Below are 23,768 nucleotides of genomic sequence, written 5' to 3' on the forward strand. Positions count from 1 at the left end.
CCCGCATCCGAGGCGGACGCTCTAACCACTAGGCCACCTTAGCAGTCCGTTAAGAAGAAAATGAATGAGTTAAATTATAATGACAGTATTCCTGGGATCCAACTACATAAAGGAGTACTAGTATATTGAGAGAGATAGCCAGGTTAATCGTGCAATTAACTTATTTGTACCTGTCCCACTCAGTGAAGATTTAAGTGAAGGAGTATCATCGGACTCTATTGATTTTGGAGTGACAAATCTTCAGAATGCATTATTTACGAATGATCTGGATCAGAAACTTCATATTTGCAACAGAAAGAATGGAATGAACTTAAACAGTTGTTACTTGAATATGAGCACTTATTTCCAGCTGTTCCTACAAGAACAATCAAAATTTTCCATAATGTTGAAATTGCAAATTCCAAAATGTGAAACAACACACATACAGGATAAACCTTCTCAAACAGAATACTTGAAAAGAGAAATTCAGTATTTGCTGGAGAATGATTTCAAAGAGCCCAGTAAAACTGACTGTAGTTTACCATGCATACTTGTTCCAAAACCAGATAAAACTTCCGTATGTGCACTGATTATAGGAAGGTGAACAGTGTGGGAAAAAACCCAAATTCATTTCCATATCCAAGAATCGATGACTGCAGTGATAAAAAGGATATGCCAAGTATGTCACCAAATTTGACCTTCTGAAAGGATTTTGGCAAATTCCATTGACGGAAAGAGCAAAGGGAATTTCGGCATTCGTGAAACCAGATGGACTTTATCAATATAAAGTGATGCCGTTTGGGTTGAAAGATTCGCCAAGTACTTTTGAACGTCTAATTAATATGATTACCTCTGGTCTAGACAATTGTGATGTTTACATCGATGTGTCATCATCTACAACGATACATGGAAAGAACATTTAGCGGCAATTCGGAATTCTTTGACAGACTTGCAAGTATGACAATTAATTCATCCAAAAGTGAGTTCTGCCGTGCTAGTGTAACATTTCTAGGACATATGGTGGGACATGGACAAGTAAACCTACAGATGCTATGGTCAAGGCTATCTCTGAATTCTCTGTGCCTATCAGTAAAAAGCAACTGATGATATTTTTAGATATGGCTGGATACTATCGGAAATTTTTTTCTAATTTTTCTATAACTGGTGAACCCCTGACAAATTGATTGAGCAAGAAAACAAAGTTTCATTAGACTGAAAAATGTCAGGAGGCTTTGATCAGTTAAAGGCCATACTTAGAAGTGCACCACTTCTTACAGCTCCAAATTTCAGCCAATCTTTTAAACTGTCTGTTGATGCAAGTGATGTTAGGAATGGAGCAGTAAGATGACCGCTATCGCTTAACCGGCTTGAAACAGCTGTTTTGTTTTTTGTGCCGTGTTTCATGATATATGTGCTTGTTGTATGTCTTTGTCTACGTTTTTGTGTTCATTATGCATTGGCTGTTCAGTTCGTATGTGGTTCTTCATCTCCTTGTTTTGGAAACGAGAACAATTAGACTTTTTCTCAACTGTCTTGCTCCACTGCTACAACTTTCTTTGTTGTTGAACAAACCGCCATCACGTGATTCTCGCCAGTCAACCCGTTTATGCTATGATGGACCCTCATTAACTGCTTTAAATGACCACTCCTTGGCTCTCCACACTACATTGTGCGCTAGGCTAAACGAACTGGGACTACATTCATCATTACTTAAATGTAAACAGAAGCGAAAAAAGAAACGTTTGTTTCAAAGCTGGCCGACGTAGAACAGGACGAAGAATTCCAGTTATCTCCCTTATGCCCTTTCCGGCTCAACAATTTAAAAATTCGACCGTTAATTTCGATAACCTGATTCAAATCCCTATTAAATCGTCAACCTTTGTGTCAACTATCCAAGATACCTCTGAGTATTGCGTTATTTAATGCCCAATCTGTAGGACCACCGGAAAAAACAACAGAAATAGTTAATTTTATCAACAATCAGAATATCGACGTCTCTTTCCTGACAGAAACATGGCTAAAAACATCAGGTGATGAGCCCAAGTGCGCGCATCTAACATCCACCTGTTACTCCATTAAGTCGTTCCCCCGCCACTCGTTGACGTGGAATTGCTATCATCACAAAGAACTCCATGATCAAACGTCTTAACCACACTACAACTTTCAATTTCTACCACACATCGTTTGAACTAGTCCAAACCACACTTACACTGGAATAAAGGTCAGTCCATTTTTCTGCTTATACCGCCCCCCTCCTAGTAGAAAAAACAAGCTGACAGAATTTCTCTTTTTGGAGCAGTTTCAGAATCTCCTGGAGTATGACAATTCGATAGGTAGCAACCTTATTATTATTGGAGAGTTCAACTTTCACTTTGACTGTCCCGGAAACCCAAACACATCAAAATTCCATTGTTTTCAACCTCAAACAGTCAGTTAACCACCCCACCCAATAACTCGATAACTGCCTGCGTTCATTGCTCGACAAAAATGCCCCAGCTACCAACTGCTGAGTATCAATTCAAAAGTGTTCTCCATGGTATAGCAGTGTTAGGGGCCAGCTTCGCACTGCTAAAAGAGACCGCCGTAAAGATGACAGGCTTTGGCTTTCCACCAGACTCATATTCATAAGCAAATCTATGAAGCCGCTAAAAAGAACGTCACAGAGTCCATGCAGCAAAATCAGCCCACAACAGTACTAAGATCATGGAAAGTTCCAGCTGCAAAGAGCTCTTCGAGATTACTAACAATCTAATGTCAAGGAACAAATGTAAACCACTTCCAACTACCTTCTTTCAAGTCGACCTTTCGGATCTGTTTGCAAATTTCTTCCGTGACAAAGTACAAACTATTAGAGATAATCTTGACACCACAATTTCAATTGACTCGTCGTCAACATACAGTTGGCATACAGAATTTGAGCGGCAACCATTAGCAGCATTTGAACCTGTCTCTATGGATTTTGTACGTACAATCCTGATGAAGAGTGCACCAAAGTCATGTGAACTTGATCCAATTCCAACATCACTGTTGCTCGAGTGCTTAGATCCAGTATTGCCTTCACTAACTGATGTTGTTAATACCTCTCTCTCATCTGGAGAATTCCCATAATTTTTCAAAACCGCCATTGTAAAGCATCTGCTGAAGAAACCAACACTAGACCATGACGTTTTAAAGAACTACCGCCCAGTTTCTAATCTCCCATTCATATCAAAAATCTTAAAAAAGGTTGTTCTATCCAAAATTGTATCTCATCTGAATTCAAAGTCTTTTTAGCACTGTAAATCTGCATATCGTCCTTGCCACAGTACTGAAACTACTCTTCCAAAAGTTGTTAATGACATTCTCTCTGCTTTGGTTAGCGGAAAGATTACAGTCCTCACCCTCCTTGATTTGTATGCAGCATTTAACACAATTGACCATGCTATGTTACTTCACCGTCTCCAGCATGTATTTGGCATTCATGATACAGCCTTACTGTGGTTTAAGTCCAATTTGGTCAACAGAACACAAATTGTGTCTGCTAACGGAATAAACTCCAGCCCAGTTAATGTATGTCGTGGCGTTCCACAGGGGGCTGTTCTTGGACCTGTTCTCTTCATTCTATACACTCAGCCGCTCTCAAGTGTCACAGATCATCATCCTTTGTATCACCAATTGTACGTTGACGACACCCAAATATACAAATCTAGCCACCCAACTGAAGTTGATACTACCTACCATCCAAGGTGTAGAGAGGTGCATTTCTGATGTGAAATCATGGATGACATGTAATAAGCTGCAGAAGAATGATGATAAAACTGAGATCATTCTGATTACAAGACAAAGACTTCCTCATTCACATCCTTTACCTCAAACAATAAATATCAGTAACACCAACATCAAATTCACACAGTCAGTATGAAACCTAGGTGTGACTCTTGACAGTACACTCACGTTGCACCAACATGTCATGAACATATGCAAGGCTGAATATCTTGAGCTGAAACGCATCAGCTCCATTCGCAAATATCTTTTAGTTGATGCCACTAAAACACTTGTATGTTCATTAGTACTTTCAAGACTGGACTTTTGTAATTCAATTCTGTCTGGTTCATCTCAATATCTACTTCAGAAACTTCAAAAAGTTCAAAACACAGCTGCTCGGATCATACTTAGAGTACCACAATCAGATCACACCTCCCCGCTGCTCTGTACCCTACACTGGCTATCCATTCGATCCAGAATCAAACAAAAAAATTGTTCTCTGTTCTACGTTTCACTGATGGACTCCAGCCCAACATACCTATCCGACCTCACCCATGTGTACACACCAGCAAGTTACTTATGCTCCTCTTCTGACAATCGTATACTCATTATTCCCACTACGAAAACGAAGGCATATTGACAACGTTCTTTTGCATACCAAGGCCCAGCAACGTGGAATGAATTGCCCACTGAACTTAAACACAAAGACACAGTGATCCCATTCAAGGGTGCTCTTAAAACTCACTTATTTCGACTGCAAGAACAAACTTAAAGACCTAATAATGTTCCCTACCTTAAAAATTTACATGATGTTTTTATGTTTTCTAATGTCATGGTGTTTGTTTTCTGTAATAATATCATTATATATGTTTTTTATGTTATAGGTGTTGTCTAATGTTGTAAAGCGCTTAGAGCTTCTAAAGATTAGACGTTATACAAAGTCCTCATTATTATTATTATTATTATTATTATTATTATTCAAGAAGATAAAACTGGCATTGATTATCTAGTGTGCTATTTTGCTAAAAATATTAAATAAGCACCAAAGAAATTATTTAACAATCAAGAAGGAATGTTTGGCTTTGATTGGCATTACAACATTTTGAAGTTTCCATTAGTGCAGCTCCTTCTTCGATTATTGTGTTAGTGATCACAACCTCGTTACTTTCATCAGCAAGATGAAGAAAAAAAGATACTATTAAAGTGGAGTTTGTTGTTACAAGAATATAATCTTGACATCAGGCACATCAAGTGAAAAATAATTTAATAGCAGATGCACTTTCCCGCGTGTTGTCATGTACCCTTTGTATAATTCATAAGCGTTCTTATGTTATTTTTTTTTAAACCTCATATATAATTAATCTATGGTAAAAATAAAACTTTAGTATATAAATGTTTCTTTTGCTTTTATGGGGGGAAGTGTTATGCATTTTTGATTTAATTTATATTTGATTTTATTTAATATTTTGTAAGTTTAAAATATTTTATTCCATTACTTGCTATTGTAGAGTTCAGTTCCGACTGATTTTATGTATTTTCGACGTAAACAACTTTATAGAAAGATTGTATCTAATGCTGACCTAGATACTGACCCTGATTCAGAACCAGTGATACTTTGTGCTAAACAACTTCTAAATTTTTTTTATAATTCTTTCTCAGAGTAAGATTCATATAGTGAAATCAAGGCCATACTTGGAGAATGTGACACATAACATGTAGCAATTATTACAAACTCTGGTTTTTCTAGAGGACTGACCAACATCTGGGCATCTGTTTTGCATTGTAGTTAGATTTATTACTGACGTGTGGAGAAATAATAGGTATTCTTGCCTGAACACTTGAGAAGTTAAAGTGTTTTATATTGTGTCCAGTTTTGAAATAATTATTTTTTTTTCTTCAATTTATTTGGATTTCAAGTCATGTTTTCCCTAGAAATACTAGTGCTCTAAATTAATTCTTAGACAAAGATATTTATCAAAATTTACACAGAATTCAAAAACTGGAATATTATTTTCTGTGATTCAACAAAGAACTGTTGACACATCAGTAGGATGCTGACCACAGCATACACCATTGCCTTCCATTTTGGATTTCATCTGGATTCGAACTCATTTTCATTAGGACCTTTTTATTACTAGGACATCTATTTTTAATTCTTGGATTATTTTTATATTTAATTCGTAAAACTGAAAATAATTTTTCTCATTTTTAACTTGTATTCTAGGGAAATAAATTATTTGTTAAATTTTACAAAGCTTGTTGTCTTCACTTTTTCTTGTTACGTTTTGTAAGATCCTAAACACATAACAGGAGACACCACATAATAGGTCCAATCTCTTACAAGTGTACTTAAGCTAGACTCAAGAGCTTTATCTTGCATGCCACCCATGACTCTGGCACAAGTCTGCAACTTTCAAAGGGTTTTCAATAAGCTTTGAAACGAATGTCAGTTACACATTTTCAGAACATGACAATACATTCCAGGAACCACCATAAATTAAAATTAAAGTTTGATTACAAGAACTGATCAAGTTCTAAAGATGTATCTACTATATATGTTTTGGGGTAAAGTTTGAACCAATCCAGGAAGGTAGGTTACATTGAGCCATTTTCTTGGTTAAGCTTTGGTCTTTGTGTAGGTCTAATGTGTCTGTTAATTAAACATGTTCTGTATACTATATTTTTATGACTGCATATTTAATTTTCTGACGATTAGTTGAGTGTCAGTGCAACAAAGAGTTGATATACCCAACATTCAATTTGCTTGATTTGAATTGGGTCTGGTGTATAAAATGATTTCATCACTGAATGCATCCATGGTGCCAGTTTGATCTCCACAATCACTGACAGGGATGATATAAGGAATAAAATGAATTTTACATACTCCTGCTCTTCAAGCAAGGCATAATAATAGGGAAAAAATAACTATTTTCCATTGCCATGTTCTTCACATTTGAGCCATTAATAACAAATTAAAGCTTTATTAACACATTTTCTAATAAGGAAGTATATCTGACAGGGGGTTTATCAAAATCTTTCTCCTGACTAAATAGTTCCAAACTAACAAATAAGAATCTAAATTCATGTAACCCTAAACTTCAAGCAAGTTGTTGATACAGTCTGCCACACACAATTTAGTAATAATATGTCACTGTTTCAAGTTACATGTACTTCCTTCTATCCAAACATTACATGTACATGAACTATAAAAGCTGAGACACTCAGGCAATGTTATGACTTATGACCGCAAAAGGTAAGTGTACAACAAAAATCCTCTAATATTAACTTTGTGTGTTACAAGCATTATATAATACACATTGTGCATGTCATGTCATGGCCTTGATTTTGAGATCCTTGACAAACAGGTTTCCGAGTCTCATCACCCATGAAGTTTGCTGAAGGTTATATTCAGTAGAACTGATGTTATTATGCAATCAACTATTTCCTTTGCAGATTGCAATGACTTTAAACCCTCGACCTTTAGCTGTAAAATTAAAACAACAGATCTTCATCACATCATGGGTTACATTTTAAATTTTAGTGAAGGCATGTTTAGTATTATACAAATTATTGTATGAAAACTATTTTACTTTCACGGATCACAATAACTTTGATCCTTGAAACCTGGACCCCAATCAATAGGCTTCTGTTTATCCTTTTATCTTATAATGCAAACTATCTGTAGAGTTTGGTTAAGGTATGCAAAACAGAACTTTAATTATTGCATGGAAATCATTTTGCTGTTATTCAGATGGCCCTTGACCTTCAAACGTTTGATCCCAGTAACATTAGTGTTGTTTGTACCTTAAAAGATAGCATGTTTACAAGGTTTCAGCAACCACAAATTGCAGAACTGGTACAACTGAACAGACAATATTTTCCCATCATCATTCACAGCAACATTGTCCTTTGACCTTCTGACTCCCACATCAATGGGATTCTCCATTTCCTCTTGGGCAACCCCGGTGCCATTGCTCAATCTTCCGAGTCTGAAATCCTGACAAACTGAAGTTAAGGTAGTCCATTATCAGTTTACAGTAAGCCATTATCTTCAACATACCTGAATGGATTTCAAGCTATGCTTAGTCAGGCAGTATGATAGATGTACAAAAAGCCATCAGACAAAATAAAACAAAACACTACACACTGGTGACTACATACTAAAACTACAAAACTCAAGTTATTGCACATAAAATAGAGGTCCTGCTAGAATTTTAAAAGTAGGTGTTCAGGATTACCATTTTGGTAAAAATAGGAGTCCCACCTGGAAAAGTTGCAGTTCCCTTCCAGAAGATATGAACTTTGCAGATTTGAAGAACTGTCGGTTGCCAATTAGTTTAATTTACACATTTTTTATAACACTGACATAAAAACTCATTTGTCCACTGAATTTTGTCAGTTTTGTCAATCCAAGGAAAGGGCTTTGTCATGTTTACCCCGACCCAAAGTAGCCCAGTTTGAAACATGTATAATCAAGGTAATTCTGACGGGTCATTGCTTGATGTCGAACATTGCCGAAGGCTAGCACTAATCCGTTACGTAAGATTGTTGTGGCTAGAATAGAAGAACTGGACATCGGAGTTGCGAAGTCACAGACAGCCAATTATCACCTAGGTGTCGAAATGTTTCCAAGATCAAAAGAAATTGCCTGAAGAAGTGGGAGTGTCCTAACTTCTTTCCCCTGCAAACAGACAGACAGGTTGAACTGGCCGCTAAGACGATTGGACAGGGGCACAGCGCCACCCAATCAGAATCGAGATGGGGGGAGACCTTGATTTGGGTAGAATGATATCCCTGCGTTTTCCGGCAAAAGTTAGTTCGCTGAGAGAAATTACCCAGAGAAGAGGTTAGCGTAACTCCGAATAGCCATTCGTTATTGGCGGGAAAATCTTAGAGCGGGAAGGTCTAAGTACAGAAAGCTTCAAACGGTCAGTAGATATTTGTTCGGTCTTTGTGGAATGCGACTGCATTTTAATTGTAGGTCGTATGTATACTTTATTAGTACTAGAATCGTAGTACGAAGAATTACTTTGTTTTGTTAATATGTTTGCATATTTTGAAGAAATGAGTTGATATTTGTAAAGAATTATATAGCTTGCTAGCCGTCGTAAGAGTTAATATTGTAATTTACTATGTGGGTATTTTATAGTGGACTAACACATATGTTCATATGATTATAGATTTTGCCATTGTTGAATATTTGTAATGTACAGACATGCGTCTGATTTTGTCAGATTGTAGTACGATGAGATTAAATATATATGTGTATATACTGACGTGACGCAATGTATTGATGTCTGTATAACAATTCGCTGATACTGTGTTATTACGCCATTGTTTACCCTGCAAGAAGTGTGTGGGAATTTCGATGTGTATGCATGCGTGGCCGAAACAGTGACAGCTATCTGATGGTTAATTGTCGTTATAGTGTGAGGTGAGGTTCGATAAAACATTTGTTAACGCCTTGTGGTTTTTCACAGGAAGCTTTGAGGGACAGACCAGTTAAAGTTTGGTCCCGTTGTCTCAGATAGAGAGACGGAGGAAAGGAGAAGGTGAAGTTGAAGTCTGGGAGCGGAATTGGAGGAGGAGATAATAGAGAGGGAAAGGAGAAGTTGAAGTCTGGAGCGAAGTTGGAGGAGGAGATAGTAGAGAGGGAAACAGAGACAAAGGAGGAGTTAGAGGAACGGAAAGAAGGAAGAATCAGCGGGAAGGAATAGATGAGTAGATGCAAGGACAGGGGGAAAATCGAACTCACACTGTAAATCACGGGATGAATTAGGCTGTCACTTGGTCGAGGGAAAGACGAGTGATTGGAAGTTATCGTTTTTAAATTATCACATTTATTAAATTGTTATTGATTGAATTTCATCTTCGTGTTCTCTATAATTTAACCGTTGGCATTGCTGACTGGGGGCTCAGAGCTGTAAATCTACATCATCACTAATTTAACTTTCTAACCTAACGAGCCAGGGTGGAACTTTCAATTTAATTTAATTAAATTATATTGGGAGAACTCCACCCCAATACGACAGAACGTCACAGGCTTATTCCAAACACTAAGCCAAGCATCACACACTTCCTTACACTTGGCTCCTGTCCCATCCAAACTATCAGTTCCAGCAACTTAAGCACTCTTCTGAATCTCATTACAATCTTTGTCAGTTTGCCGTTTAACCCCAAAATACTTACCCAAATTAGCAAACAGCATTTTGTCGAAGTCTCAACATGTCTTGATTTCGAGGTCACATGCACTACTTGTTCAGCCATACTCGAAAATGAACACAATAATGAAAGCTAAAGTTGTTTATTTTATGCAGTCTTATAAAAAATGACCACATATACATCTCTGGGTCTTTCTGCCTCTGAATTTAATCATTGTAAATATCAGCACATATTCCCACCCAGCAGCCAGTCAAAGTCTTTGAACTTTCTGCCCAGCTATTGCATCATGTTCTGTTAATGTACTCTAACAATGGTAACAATACTCATCAGTGGGTTTGTCAGCCATTGAATTCTGTCATTGTAAATATCAGCACAGCTAACTGATCAACATATTTTCCCACTGAGCAGGTGGCCAAAGCAACTCTAGCAAATCTTTGAATTTTGCTGCCCACCTACCGCATGTGCACAGAGGACTCCCACCTAAGTGATTTTCTTCTGCGTCCCCGATACAAAATTTTCATCCAAATACGCATGATGAAGCGTTTCCAAGACCTCTGACAAAAGAAATTGTTAATGGCTGATAGGCTGATGGACACTGCCATAACATTACATGGTCAGCCTTACACTGGGTTTATAAAAATATGAATTTTGTGGAACACTATTTGCCCTGACTGTCATTTATGTCATAGAAAAAACTTGTCATGAAATATTACCTTTGATACCCCACCAGAAATGACTAAGTTGGACAACCAAAACAAGTCATGCAAATATATTTCCAGCAAAAATATAACAGATGCATTTTAAATCTGATAAACTTTATTGAGGGAAATTACAGATAAAGAAATTGTCAAACATAAAAACATTAAACTCATCTTTTTTAAAAATGAAGATAAGGATGCAGACCAAAAATCATTACAAGATTTCATCAAAATTTTGCGGCAATTCTCAAATTTAAAAAATATCAATGCTGTTCCTTTAAAAACAGAACTGCATCTCCCTTTTGCTAAGGATGTAAACTATTCTCACATAAAATCTTGCCAAAAGAAAATTCATGACATTTCATAGCCACATGCAAATTCTAAACAAAAGGATAATTTTTCTGCATGAATAATAAGCGACAACTATTGAGCTTAATCAGTAGCTATTTTACACAAGGAGCATACTACCGGTGTGGGACCCCAAGATAGTCCATTGAGAGAAAACAACAGAAAAATGAGCAGTTCTAAACTAGGTTGAGACTATAATTACATAACATGTCCGTAAACAGTCAGTGAAGATATCTCTGAATCAGATTTAAAATATCTATTCCGTCTGCTAAGCAAGTTATCACCATAAATTCTGAAATGGTATATATATATAAAATAGTCTAAAACTAAACCACATCTTGCAACTAGGCTAGAACATAAAATATGGACATTATTTTCAATTCAACACTTAATGCAACAAATGTGACCATATTTATTTAACTATGTATAATAAGCATAAAACCGCAGGCCACACAGATCCATATCTGTCATCACATACTATTCCAGTTAAAAAGAGTAAACACTGTCCTCAGACCTGCAATCTAGAGCAGAATGGAAATCAGGATACCAAAGGAAAAAAATTTGAGATTTCAAGAATAAAATCAGGGTCTCTGTTTGAAACCATATATTTACAAAAACTTTACAAAAGGACCGACTTCTCTACTGTCTAATACTATTTACTTAACATAAAATTGTATGTGCCAGTCATAATATACTAAATATCTGCATAAAAGACGAAAATGGGAGCAGTGACAGATTTTTATGGTATGACTGTAGTGTATTTCTTGTGGAATTTCGAAATCACCTTTTCTCTCTTTGCACAGCCATCATGAATCAAAAAGTATTTTTAAAATAGTTTTGGCATTTTTAAAAATTAGGATTTGGGGCAAAAAATTGGGAAATCTGGATTTTCCAAATCTTAAACAAAAATTCAGGATGATCTTAAGTAAATCAGGATAACTGGCAGGTGTGACCTCGATTTGTCATCAAATACTATTCCAGCTTAAAAGTGTAAACATTGATCAAGATCTGTCAACACTTACTGTTCCAGTTGATAGTCAATATTGCTTAACAAAGATCCTGTTCTGTTGTCATATACTGTTCCAGTTTACATGTCCAAACATTAATTTAAATCTGATGCCATGTACTGTGTCTGTTGAGATGGTTAACACTGATCCAGATCTGTTGCCACATACTGTGTCTGTTGAGATGGCTAACACTGATCCAGATCTGTTGCCACATACTGTGTCTGTTGAGATGGCTAACACTGATCCAGATCTGTTGCCATGTACTGTGTCTGCTGAGATGGCTAACACTGATCCTGATCTGTTGCCACATACTGTGTCAGTTATGGCCAAACACTGATCCATTCTGTTATCACACAGTGCACCAACTTATAAGGTAAAACAGTCTTTGAAGAAATTGCAAGGAGAAAAAGGTAAGGTGGATGTTGATTTGCATGCGTATTATGTGATAGCAGGCTTAGAATTCATAAAACTCTTTCTATTCAGTTTTGACCAATCACAAATGATACTACTTTTGAAAGGTCATTACTCATTTACTGATTGGTCATTTCTGATTGGCTATTATTGAAAACTCATTCCTGACTGGCTGATATTGTAAACTCAATCTCAACTTCACAATCAGTGTTTTATAATTTCTAGTCTGATATGGATCTGATCTACAGTTCTGTGCATATTATGCATAGATAAATACACATAAAATTAATGCATATGTCCTGCATCTTTTTTAATACTGTTCCTTCATTCTGTTTAAAGGAGAAACGCATACCAGACAAACATACCCTTTCTAAATCTTAACAATTCATATCAAAAGAAAATGTAAAATGATATTCCACTTGATTAGATGAAAAAAATATATATTATTGGCTGAAACTATATGTAAATGGAAATGAATAAACAGTAAGACCTTTATAAAATTCATGAGAATTTATCAAGATAAAAAAAATTGCAAAATATAACACGTTTACTCCATGAATTTCATGTTCAGTTTAACAGCCTGTCAAGCATAAATCTTAATTCATAACCTGACAATAGTTAATTGAACCAAAGATATAAACTATTGAAATATCAAATAGGAGTGTCTTAAAATACATAAATATTCATCTACACTGGTTACAAATAACCTCTAAATATCTATTTTGCACATATAATAATGTAGCGATGTTATAAAGCCCTATTGTGCTAATGCATTCTTGGCAGCCGTCACAAGACCATCGGGATAATACAAAAATATCAAACTGTTCATATTATCTGAATTTAACAAGTCTCGTAAACATGTACATTCATGACAGGGTCAAAGTGTCCATCATGGAAAATGTCCAATGTGCTTTTCCACTGATACATGGGGACTGGCTATCCATATAACAAATTAGACTGGTTTAGTGTTTTACAGAACAGTAACAAAAGTTACTTAGTGTTGAAGTAATTGGAGCAAAGTACCAAGCCAATATACACACCACAGTCAACAACTTTGACTGATCCAAAGGCAGGATTCAATCCATTATTCTTTTTGTCGCAAAATGGCATACTAACCAATGAGACAAAGCAGCTCTGGTCTCAAAACTGCAAGAACTCTCATTAGACCAATTCTACATTCCCAAACCTATTGGGGTTAATAGGATACATGGTCTAAAAGCAAACCCTGACACAAGTATAGAAACTGACACAGAATTATGCTGATGACTCTTCGACAAAGCAAAAACAGTCAAAATGCAAGTTGTCTGTTTGGAATTTTTCTATGTGAATGAGGATTAGACTCCATTGCAATCTACAAGTTTTTCGTATGCATGGTTACTAGCCAGAACCAGCAAAAATTTATTGCAATAATAATATACAATAACACCTCTCAAATGATGTGAACAAAAAATGCTTCCAGTTGAAAAAACTTACTATGCTCATGTTATACAATGTTCAGAACTTTAGAGGGTAATATCATTCAGTGTTGCATCTTTAAATATTTGCATTCATAGAGCATATCCTATTAGATTTTCTGTGATATACGTTATGAAATAAAAAAGGAAAGATATAATTTGATTTTTTAAAAAGATATAATCCTTTTCCATTGTCCTCTCTTACCATAGGCCAATATTTAAAATTTTTAGATTGTCATCGTCCATTTCAACAAGGAAAATAGCTCTTGATAAAACAATTTAAAGGGACAAAAGATCTCTTTAACCCCAAATAATCTAATTACTAAACTTTCTACAAAATGTTTAAATTTTTAAACTTTGATTTATTTGGGGAACTAGAAACATGTTCACTAACATGAATGCCCATCCACAGGAATATGGATGAACAAACAGACAGGTGATGAACAGGTGGATGGACTAAATGAAATTCTAACATTTATGAAAGGGAATTTTGAAGGAAATTCACATAAAATGGTTCTCATAATTTTCAATAGTAACTATGAAATGTTATGTGACCTATTTAGTCTACAAGAAAAATTATAAATTTCTAACATTTGTTTTTGTCCTTTCCTTGTCATCTTTTTATTTTGCTGATGAAAATCTAAAAATTAATTTCTTGGCCTAGGTCACTCTGAATCGTACTCCATGCCAACACTCTATGATCACTTAAAAATTCTGTCCTTGATGAGGGTCTTCATGTCTGAGTACCCATAAGTCTTGAACTGAAACTCAATTGCTGAAACAGAAAGATCACACAGAAAATAATAAATAATGAATCCATAAATTATATCTCTTGCTTGAGATAAGGTAAGGTGGCTGCTATTCTATTCACACAGGACTGAGCGAACTATTTGACCACAACCTCTGACCTTAACCCCTCTATTCCTCTGCTAATATGTGGCAAAAATCTGATAAAAATATATTTATGGAAATGTATTTTAAAGCCCATTTAAACAAATCTACATAATTTACTCGCTCCAAACCACCATCAATAATTCACCCCATGACTCTGACCATGTTGCAGAGTTTAATCATTCTCATGGGGACCTTATTAAAAAAAAAAAATATAAGAAACTGTTCACTATCCTTGACCTATGACCTTTCATCAATATTTATATTCAGTGGCACTAATAGACAGTACTGTCACATCCAAATCTGACTACATTCTGCCAAGACCCCGTGATGTAGACGAGTCACAAAAGGGGCACAACTCTTTCAAAAATAGTTCAAGTAAAATTACTATAGCAAAAGTCACATGGGTCATGTATGCACATTTGTTCATTTTAAATTAAATATAAATTGTTCTTTTAAAATTTAACACTGATTTTCTTTACCCAACATATATTCAATCCTGATGATGGAATGCTCTGCACCTTAACTGTCATCAAGAAACTTCCAGATGAAAATTATCCATCTCTATGGTCCTTTACAATGGTGGCCATGTACTAAACTTGAGTGAAGAAAAGTGCACGTAGAGTGGAATCGTCACAACATAAGGTAGTACAACTTTGTTTATCAATATGCGCAACTTTCATTGTGACATCACAGCATGCAACATTCAATCCGGATTGTACTGGATCACACATTTAGGTTCATTTCTTCCAAAAAATACTTGGTACTTTAACATTGATTTTGCCATATGCACTTCTTGGACATCTAAATAATGACCTTCCAAAGGAATATGGAATCAAATTCTAAAATATGACATGCATTACTGAAATGGTGTTGAATGCCTACATGACCCGTTTGACTTCTTGTTATTGTAGGGTTTAACGCCATTTTTCAGCACATGATAGGCTATATATGGCGGCCAGTGTTAATGGTGGAGGAAGAACCCGGGAAAACCCCAGAAAGAACCACCGACCCACGAGAAGCTACTGGCAAGCTCTCTCACATACCCAGATAAGACGAATCCGAGACTTGAATCCACACAGACAGAGGTGAGATGGCTGTGATCCATAACGGAGAGCGCTTTAGACCACTCGGCCACTCGCGTCCCCCGTCTGACTTGTACTATAGTCAATATGCATAACTTATCATGATGACTGTAACATGTACCAAGTTTCACAATAATCTTCAAAATTTGTCAAGAGTTCTTGTAATCACAATCTTTTCTGTTATGTATTCTGGTGCAAGTCAAACATGGCCATAACTCATACAAAATTCATACAAAGACCCAGGTTTGCCTAAACATGGATCATTACATGAAAGTCATAATATGTCTCAAGTTTGACAACAATCAATAAAAACTTGAAGATAAGCAGTGCAAATCCTCACAGGATGATCACAACAGTACAAAGTTTCATGGAAATCAATAACAAAACTAGGGCTTGTTGCATTCAACATATTCATACACTAAATCAGCTGCCAAGTTATAAAGGGTAATCACTCTAAAACAACAGGAGCATAGTGAGTTGTCTAAATGTGCATCTCCAGATTATGACCACTTCCAACTATCTTCTCTCCAGTCGAACTTCCGGACATGTTTGCAAATTTCTTCCGTGACAAAGTACAAACCATTAGAGATAAGCTTGATACAACAATTTCAATTGACTCGTTGTCACCATACAGTTGGGATACAGAATTTGAGCGGCAACCATTAGCAGCATTTGAACCTGTCTCTATGGATTTCATATGTACAATCTTGATGAAGGGTGCACCAAAGTCATGTGAACTTGATCCAATTCCAACATCACTGCTGCTTGAGTGCTTAGATCCAGTATTGCCTTCACTAACCGATGTTATTAATACCTCTCTCTCATTCTGGAAATTCCCATCATTTTTCAAAACTGTCATTGTAAAGCCTCTGCTGAAGAAACTAACACTAGACCATAATGATTTAAAGAACTACTGCTGGGTGAGATGAGGAGATAAATAACTTTCATATAATCTGTGTACAACAGACTTAACTCTAGTTTAAAAGCTCATCTGCAGCTATGTGATGTAAAATGACACAAGTTGCTTCTGATAACAACATAAAACTTGTGTTATTATTGGATACTTCAAACCTGGACAGATTTAAACCTGTCTAGACCAGACTGGAGTTCCATACATGAAAGAGGTTTGTTTAAATTAAAGCAAATGATTTTTGTTGTTGTTGTTGTTGTTGGGCTTAACGCCATTTTTCAGCACTCGATAGGCTATACATGGCGGCCAGTATTAATGGTGGAGGAAGAATCCGGCAAAACCCTGGAAAGAACCACCGACCCTAAAGCAAATGAAGAATGCACACTGAAATAGGATGCATGATAAGACCAAGATAATGATGTTATCTCTTCAGCTGCATTTTGATGATGTGGATGCATTGGATCCAGTTCTAGCAACTAACAGCTGGAACTAATTTTTTGCAAACTAAATATCACTGACATCTGAAATTTAATACCACATCACTATCTTTGGAGGCTGGGACTGTGTGATTAGGATTTTTAAAATAGCTTTAACAATTCTTCAGTCACATCACTACAATGTCTGCAGCGTGGCAGTTTATAGTGATGTCAAGCACTGGGGCATCATGCCGCAGACAAGTAGCATTATGTCCCACCCAGTCACATCATCCTGACACCAGGCCGACCAGTACTAACACTAACCTCTTAATGCTGAACGCCAAGTGAAGCAGCTGTTAGTAACATTTTTGTAAGTCTTTGATATGACTCGGCCGGGGTTCGAACCCATGACCTCCCACATCCGAGGCAGACGCTCTAACCACCAGGCCACTGAAGTGGTTGGAGGCTTGGACTAATTCTGATGTTGTCACTGATGACAAGTCAATGGATGAGTAATCAGATTCCTGTTGTGACTATCATTCACACAGGTCATCAATGTCAACATCAGATTATGATGTCCAATTTCAAGATGGGGTATTTGTAGATCTTGACCAGCTGGGTAGTTAGCAGCACTGTCCTAGGTAATACACAATACCCAAGTTAAGCTGAATTCAGCAAAATTTCATAAATTTGATATATAAATATCTTACTTGTGGTTTCTTTGCATTTGATTTTCATTGTTTAGATAACCTTATTAAGGGCAACTGTTCATGACTACCTACATTTACCAGAGTTTATGCATCTTCTTATATCATGAAATGTTGGACTAGATGGTTCTGGACAGGACCAGTATCATTTTGTGTTTACTGGTCCTGGCCTTGCTGGAGGTTTTGGAAAGTTTTACACACTTTTATCATGAATGGTACATTATAACCTGACCCAAGTTTATCAGTCCTCTGCTGATAGCTGAAATTTTGCACAGAAATCGTTTTCCTTTTTCAGTCAGAATGAATTTAATCTTTGACCTTCTTACATGAAAATGAATAGGCTATTTCCCTACCCTTAGTGCATACCATCCTTAATATCTAGGCAGAGAGAACGACATCATAGTATGATACGTTCTGTCTGTCAATTTTATTTTCATTATTTTAATACAGAAAGTTCCCTTTCCTCTGCCTAAATGTACAACCAAACTCATTTCCTCTACAGCATCAGCAATAATGAAAGCTAGACCTTTTGTAATTATTTATTTATAACCAAAAATACTTAGGTCTCAATTATGACACATAATAAATGATAAATATTGCTTGTGGGTGCTCACATTGGTACATTAATTGCACTTTTAAAGAAATCTGTGTGACTTATCATTAGAGAAAAGTGCCATTAATATATTTACAACACACCTATCAAAGAAATCTCAACAAGTTCTATTATTACAAATAGTCACCTATGAACCTTGAAATCAGCAACGTGCATCAAAGGAATTTTGATAAGTTGAATTTTTAAGTCACAAAGCACTGCACATTTTGGACCGTTCTCACAAGCTGCATTTAGATAGGTTAAGACCTGAAAGACAGCACAGCCTAAATACTAACAAGTACTAACATTATCAAAATGTTTCATAACTGCAGAAGAGGGAGAATTGTTATTGTTATTGTTTGGATGCCATTTTTCTTCTTTCAGTTAGTGATCTTGAATTTGTTTAAGACTTGAAAGACAGCACATCATAAATACTAACAAGTATTGATATTATCAAAATATTTGATAACTGCAGAAGAGGGAGAATTGTTATTGTTATTGTTTGGATGCCATTTTTTCTTCTTTCAGTCAGTGACCTTGAACTTGGATCTTTTGAACCCAAAACTGAGAGGGTACTTCCTTACCCCATGTGCGAGGCTTCCACAATGGTAGCTGTTGATGGAGGACAACCCAAGTTATTGTACGGAAACAAATTTGGTGATAGAAGGATTGAGGGTTGGACAAATGGGAAACAGATAGTATCTTTGTTTTCACAAAGACTGTTCAATTTACATACTTTATTTCCAGATTATTTTCTTTATACAAATTTTATATGTGTCAACATATAACTTTCTGTGAATCTGATTGGATTGGTCTGAAATCTTTGCGCAGTATTCTCATTACTGCTTGACTGCAACTTGCCCCAACTTCTGGAACCATTTTAGTTTGCTATTACTATTAACAATACAGCAGCCATCTTTCCAAACATAGCTAAATGGTCATTGGGAGAAAACAATGGGCAATATGCCAAGTGGTTCCATGTCGGAATATGGCAAATGTACCATGCACAGACATCCCTGAATGCCAAACAAAAACTAGATCCTGAGTAAATCCACTGGATTTTTGCTTATTTAAACTGAAAATATGAAATAACCGAACATCATGCAATGTCCACTATAACACGCCGACTCAATGCAGATAAATGTCCTGCAACTGACTCTGTGTGTGTGTGTATGATTTGGATTTTTAATGTAACTTTAACAATTTTTCAGTCATATCACTAAGATGTCTGCAAAGTAACAGTTTATAGTGATGTCTAGCACTGGGGCATCATGCCGCAGACATGTAGCATGATGTCCCACCCAGTCACTTTAACCTGACACCAGGCCAACCAGTCCTAACACTAACCTCTCAATGTTGAGTGCCATGTGAGGCAGCCGTTAGTACCATTTTTGTAAGTCTTTGGTATGACTTGACCGGGGATCGAACCCACACCCTCCTGCATCCGAGGCAGACACTCCAACCACTAGGTCACCGGAACAGTCTGCAACTGACTATAATGGAGACTGTCAACTTTACATTGCCGTTACCACATGGTATGGCTCTTGCACCATATACCCCCTGGCCAAAAAACATGGCTTAAATTTCAACCTACAGGAATAATAAGCTCTCCTCTTTTATAAAAAGAATGGAAAAAAATGCTCTCCCAACTGATAGAACATTATCCAACCACAGTATTCTTCCAAATGAAATAATAAAAATACAGTCACATACAAATTAGATTTGGGAATCACTAGCACCATATGAATGTAAATCAGAACCTGTAAATACCCTCCATACTCAGCAATACCTCTAAAATTTGTACAATTTCTCCACCCAGTAACCAATGCTGTACCTGTGGTGAATGTCCAGTCTTATCTAATTCCACACATATGGTGTCTTAACTACTTCAGCTGACCTGACCTGAGTGAACTATGTGACATCACACAGGAATTTCCATGGGAAATTCAGTGTTCAAAAATGCTGCTGTCCATGTCATGTTAAAATTATTCAGGATGACAGTTTTTCTTTGACTTATAATTTGTAAAATAAAATAAATTTCTAAATGTTACTGTTTAATTACTTGTGCAATATTGCTTCAACATGAATTTCCATGGGAAATTCAGTGTTCAAAAATGATGCTGTCCATGTCAAATGTTAAAAGTATTCAGGATGACAGTTTTTCTTTGACTTATACGTTGTAAAATAAAATAAATTTCTAAATGTTACTGCTTAATTAATTGTGCAATATTGCTTCAACATGCATTTGGAAATATCTCTTCGCAGACAAAAACTGAAGGATGCAGCATCTTCACCCGAATGCCAATGAACAAGGATCGCAAAGCTGAAAATTATTTAATTGTTTTATTCAACTGTTTCAAAAATTCAGCACTGAATTATTACGCATTGAACACATATAACACATTCTGCCTTATGACAGCCACACAAAAATTAACCAAAAGCTGAAATCAGAGGGAGTCATGCCTTTGGTGACAATGAACCAAACTATGTAGTATGCTTTATACCAATGTGGGAGCTACAGTAGCTCACTAACAGAGCATCAGACTTGGAAATCTTTGAGAAAGACACTTAGCTCCCACCTCCTCAAAATGATATAGCAAAAAATGTTGAAAGTGCCATTAAAAACCACCCAACCATCGTGCAAGTATGATCCTTCATGTGAAATAAATGCTGCAAGCTTATTTCTACATGTTGTAAAGAACATTTCTATACGATGCTTATGTTAAGACATTTAGCCACTTGGTAGCAATGACATCAAACTGTTAAATATGACTACCATGGACTACCCTCACCAATGAATGTTCACTCAAATTGAAAATATGAACGAACCAAACAAATCTAAACAATGTCTACAACAACATACTGGTACAATAAATTCAATGTCTACCTATCAAATGTTGATGAGGCACACACTTTATTCAGAGCCAACAAGATGTATGGACTAATGTGCATGCAAAGTTTCTTTGCATTCCCCCTCATGGTTTAAGAAACATGGCAAACAATCAATATGTCTACATGGCCAATATCAAAGCCATACTGAATGCTAGAAGAGCACCAATTTCATTCAAAACCACCTAGACCTCATTATCAATATATGTACGCAAAATTTCCAAAACAATTCATCAGTGATTCAAGGGTTAGGAAATAAAATTAGTAAGTTAATGGTAAGACAGATTAGAATGAACCCCACACCAATGTATGTGCTGAAATGGCACTAAGGCCAGGGAGCAAACATGGAAGGAACTGACTCGGAACCTTTCATTATTGTTCTAGCTGATACTGTAGACAAGACCCAGAGGTATTAAATTATAGAAATGAAGCAATACAGACAGTATTTGTTCCCAGACATTAAAGTGTCATTTCTAAAACTGGGATAAAGTTTGTAATTATCACATTCTGAAACTATACAACAAGGAAATATAAATTACTTACTGTAATATGCAGAACTAAAATTAAAGCCATAAAGACAAAGTATACTCACTGAAGACTTGTTCCTTGTCTAATTTCTCCATCATGAAAGTACTGTAGTTCTGGCACTCAAACTTGATGAAAGGACCAAAAAAGCTGAGGTCCTTCAATTCAGGTGTGACTATACGGTAGTCTTCCCGCACTTCTTTGATGTCAGGCATGTAGTATCCAGTCTGAAGACAAAGAGATGGTTCAGATAACAGTTTAACTGGGTGCTGAAAGAACTTTATTTTTGAGCTAACTCCAAAACTTAAGTCACATGACATTCCTCTGTAGTATGGCTGTGGTACTAAAAGAGATGCAAGCAATCATCTAGTTTGATTATTCTAGCATGAACAGAGCTTGAGATAAAAACTTTTAACACAATTTAATCCAAGTCACTTTAGAATGAAATACAAGTCCCAGTGACCTACTTTGTAATAAAGGTGTACAATAGTGCTCATCAAAATGCATTTCCCACATATATGCAGTGTCTTGAAATCTATTTGTTGTTGTTGTTGTTGTAGGGTTTAACGCCATTTTTCAGTACACGATAGGCTATACATGGCGGCTAGTATTAATGGTGGAGGAAGAACCCGGGAAAACCCCGGAAAGAACCACCGACCCACGAGAAGCTACTGGCAAGCTTTCTCACATACCCACATTAGCCGAATCTGAGACTCGAACCCACGCAGACAGAGGTGAGATGGCAGTGATCCGTAACGGACAGCGCTTTCGGCCACTCGGGGCCCCGAAATCTATTTGGTCATGAGCTAAATGCAAAAGTTCGTAAAATATGAAATGCAGATCACAGTGACATTCTTTTGTACTCAGAGTATGATACTAAACGATATGTATAAATTGTCTAGTCTGATGAGTCTAGCGTGAACAGAGCTTGCAAAAATCACAGCTGGTCATGACCTTAATTCAGAAACATAACACGTGTTAGTCAGATGTGGACTGTAGGTCAATCACTTTTATTTATTGTGAGGATGTGGCATGTACTAATAAAGACACATACAATCAGTGTCCCAGCAACAAAGAAATAGATGGGTATCCCTAATTGCCCCTCAAATGGCCCAACCTTCAGTCCCTGCTGCATACCCCTCTGCCCTTTCAGTACATACCTCTGCCTTCTTGAGCTGCAAATTCTCACTTTCACATGCCTTATTAGTTAAAATGGTTGTTTTAATTGCTTTTCAATCTTGAATCGCTGCTAATTGATTTCAGATCATAGTCTACTTGGATTAAACAACAAGTGGCAGGGTTATGTCCTCACACAAGCTTAACTTGAATATCAGAGATAAGTGGTTCATCTTAAATGAGGATCTGTTTAAAGTTCACAAAACAAGAGATGACTTTATAAGCATCAAAGCCTAAATATTCCTTGTAAAGTCCAATTTTTTAAATTAACAGTAAAGCTATAATACATTTCACAACTGTTCTTTACAGGATTTATACCCATGGTACATGTATAATCATGCATGCAAAAACATTGACTTTCCCAGCCTGAAGATTATTTTGAAAAATTGCATAGCACAACTATACAATAAGCACAACCCCCCACTCAAAAACAACAGGTCTTCCAAAAAAGCATTTTATTTGTTCATAATTGTTTTCTCCAAAATCACTATCAGTATTTACTGAAGCTCCAGATACACGACCCTGTGGTCAGTTTTGTTTTGATGTGGAATACATAATGAATGAGAAATTATATGGTGCATATGAGAGAAAATATTATATTGAAAAATATACAAAATAGTTGCACAGAAACTGGGGATAAAATAACACACCATAAATAAGATGTATATCACTTACTACATAATTTTTTAGATGATTATTATGTACTGAAGCTTTGTTTTTATATACAGGATAATCAAATTTTGCCTAGAACACTGATACAATCATAAAAATTGA

General features: G+C 36.3%; 1 protein-coding gene across 1 annotated transcript in view; it reads right to left on the bottom strand.

Moving 5' to 3' along the window:
• Positions 1–10,683: 10,683 nt before the first annotated feature.
• The window catches only part of LOC149799148 (integral membrane protein 2C-like), a 45,080-nt gene continuing 31,995 nt past the window's right edge, over positions 10,684–23,768 (bottom strand). The window contains exons 5-6 of the mRNA XM_089958267.1: positions 21,886–22,045; positions 10,684–14,578 (exon numbers count right to left, since the gene is read on the bottom strand). Coding sequence (XP_089814393.1) covers positions 14,505–14,578; positions 21,886–22,045 — 234 coding nt within the window. The 3' untranslated portion in view covers positions 10,684–14,504. The remainder of the gene's footprint in view (positions 14,579–21,885; positions 22,046–23,768) is intronic.

The sequence above is a fragment of the Sinohyriopsis cumingii genome, chromosome 5, assembly GCF_028554795.1.
Source record: "Sinohyriopsis cumingii isolate HCF-2022 chromosome 5, ASM2855479v2, whole genome shotgun sequence".
In the NCBI taxonomy this organism is placed as follows: Eukaryota; Metazoa; Mollusca; class Bivalvia; order Unionida; family Unionidae; genus Sinohyriopsis; species Sinohyriopsis cumingii.